The sequence below is a fragment of the Hevea brasiliensis genome, chromosome 15 (assembly GCF_030052815.1).
Source record: "Hevea brasiliensis isolate MT/VB/25A 57/8 chromosome 15, ASM3005281v1, whole genome shotgun sequence".
Lineage (NCBI taxonomy): Eukaryota > Viridiplantae > Streptophyta > Magnoliopsida > Malpighiales > Euphorbiaceae > Hevea > Hevea brasiliensis.
The window spans coordinates 47,281,970-47,284,668 of NC_079507.1; the positions used below are offsets into that span (position 1 = coordinate 47,281,970).

A 2,699-nucleotide genomic window follows, 5' to 3' on the forward strand; every position below is an offset into this window, starting at 1 on the left:
AACCAAAAAAAGGCAATTAGAAATTTTTATTTATTTTGCAATTTTTATGACTAAAAGGTGTCAAATTTAATCTTAAACCAAATTTTAATACCTTTTATTAATTAACATATATATTTAAGTATATGTTTTTCTTAATAACAGTCCTAAGAATAATACCAAACAAATTCTAACTAAATTATCTTGTTATCTGCCACCTTAAATGTTGAAAAATTTTGGTAGAAAATAATAAAACAAATGTAGTAGAAATATTTTGGCTTAGCCAAAAGAAATTAACCAAATATTCTTAAATATCAACCATAAATCAGACCCATAAATTTAGATCTACCTTTTCTATTTATATATGAATATCCATATTTAGCATTCCCCATGAATGTATATATAGTGTTCCTGAGTGACAATTAAGAGAAACCATATTAATACTGTTTAATATTTATATTAAAAAGATGAGTAAGATCTCTTTTTTAGTTTGTTTTTGCCTTTTTGTAGCTTTTGAGTTTGCCAATGCCTCTCCTCCTGATATCTCCAATGGAAAGGCTAGTTTTTATGAGCTTAAGAAGGGAAACATGTCTTTGAAGTTCACCAACTTGGGTGCGACTCTTGTATCTTTTGTTATTTCTGATAAATCTGGTATGATTTGTTCTCTTTCCTCCATTTTTTTTTTTTTATCAATTCTTTCCTCCATTATTATTATGCATTTCTTTCAATGCCAATTAATTAATTTTTCTTAATCTCCTATATTTTGTTTCTCATTTAAATGAAAAAAAAAATACAGGAAAGCCGATTGATATTGTTCTTGGTTATGATACCATTGAGGACTACCAGGTGAGAAAATTTTCTAAACCTTTAGCCAATTAATGTTTGCTGAATAATTAAAAAAAAAAAAATTTGTTTTCTTTTTACCCCAACTTTTGAATTTGGAACATTATAATATGAGTAAATTGTTTTTTATAATAATCGTCAAAATATAAATATAAATAAAAGATAAAATTATCTGGAAATGAAATAAGGCTAATAAAATTTTGCCCATCCCCATCTAATCTAAACCATAAAATTGAATCTGATTTCAGAAAGACACAACATATTTTGGAGCTATTGTGGGACGTGTTGCTAATAGAATTGGAGGTGCTCAATTTAAGCTTAATGGAAAAATATTCAAACTAGTTGCCAACGAAGGCAAAAATATGCTTCATGGTGGCACCAAAGGATACTCCAAAGTTGTTTGGAAAGTCACCAAGCATAAAAATGATGGTCAGTCTCCTTACATTGTCTTTACCTATCGAAGCGCTGATGGTGAAGAAGGTAACATCATTTATCATTTATCCCTGCTAACAAAAGAGTTATCTAAACCTAGTCCATCATCGATTTAAGACACAAATATATGAGTTTCATCCATTTTACCTATGGGTTCCACTATACTTATTGTGTTTTAGATCCATGATAAACCAGGTCTTTGCAATAATTTTCCTATGCCTAAAATCCCTTGTCCAAGTCTAATTATTTTTTGCACAATTTTCTAGGATTCCCTGGCGCGCTCCGTGTGAGTGTGATATATACACTCCTATCGAATAATCAATTGAGTGTTATAATGAAAGCTAAAAGTCTTGATAATAAGCCAACTCCTGTGAGTTTAGCTCAACATAGTTACTGGAACTTGGGTGGTCATAATAGTGGAGATATCTTGACCACACAAGTTCAAATTTTCGGACAATTTTACATCGCGGTGGACAACGATTTGATTCCAACAGGCCAGATTCTGTATGCTAGAGGAACTGCCTATGATTTCACTGAACCTGAACTTAAACCTATTGGAAAAAGGATTGACCTACTTCCTAAAGGCTATGACATAAACTATGTACTTGATAATTTTGAGGTGAACAAGATGAGGAAGGTAGCAACTGTGCAAGACTCAAGAACAGGGTTGAGAATGGATTTGTCATCAAATGCACCTGGATTGCAATTCTATACTGGAAACATGCTCAAAGATGAGAAGGGAAAAGGTGGATTTGTGTATAAAGCTCGTGCAGGTGTATGCCTGGAGACTCAATGGTATCCTAACTTTGTTAATCAACCTAGCTTCCCACAGTCCATTGTAGAGAAAGGAAAGATGTATAAGCATCATATGCTATATGAGTTTTCAATTATTTAGAAAGATATGTATCCCATGTGACATGAATTTTCGAATTTGCTCAGTTTTCTTTCATGTAATAGTTATAATTCATATAAGATTAATTAATTAATAATTTTACTGCATAAATTAATTACCAATACAAACTCATCAACATATATTCAATTTTTCTATTATTTTAAAATTTTTGAAGTGGGAGGAAAATGAGATTCTTGCTTCACTTTCATTGGTACATTTACTTCCCAAAAACCATGCCACATGTTCTGTGAGAGGGAAGAAACATTAGGCTGAGAGTTCTTAGTTTGGCTATGAACTTAGTAGCTATTCTTTACTGTATAGCTTCACTTTTTATCCCACAACCACAACCATTCATCTCATTGTTTACTATAGCTAAGAGGGATTTGTAAAATAAGATCCGCATCATGATCCTGAAACATGTCTTGAATCAACTCTACATTCCACCCTCATTCATATGGAAGCACAAAATCCTTAGCAAGTACCATCATCCATACTTAAGTTATTAGGCGTGTGAACATATGAATCATTTTGAATCTGGAAGTGATGACACTTGCCA

General features: G+C 31.7%; 1 protein-coding gene across 1 annotated transcript; it reads left to right on the forward strand.

The window, feature by feature from the left end:
• Positions 1–434: 434 nt before the first annotated feature.
• Positions 435–2,244, forward strand: LOC110660390 (uncharacterized). The gene is made up of 4 exons (XM_021818696.2): positions 435–627; positions 773–822; positions 1,068–1,299; positions 1,518–2,244. Exons 1-4 carry the CDS (start codon positions 444–446, stop codon positions 2,144–2,146), a joined length of 1,095 nt encoding a protein of 364 aa, XP_021674388.2. The 5' UTR covers positions 435–443; the 3' UTR covers positions 2,147–2,244.
• Positions 2,245–2,699: the final 455 nt, after the last annotated feature.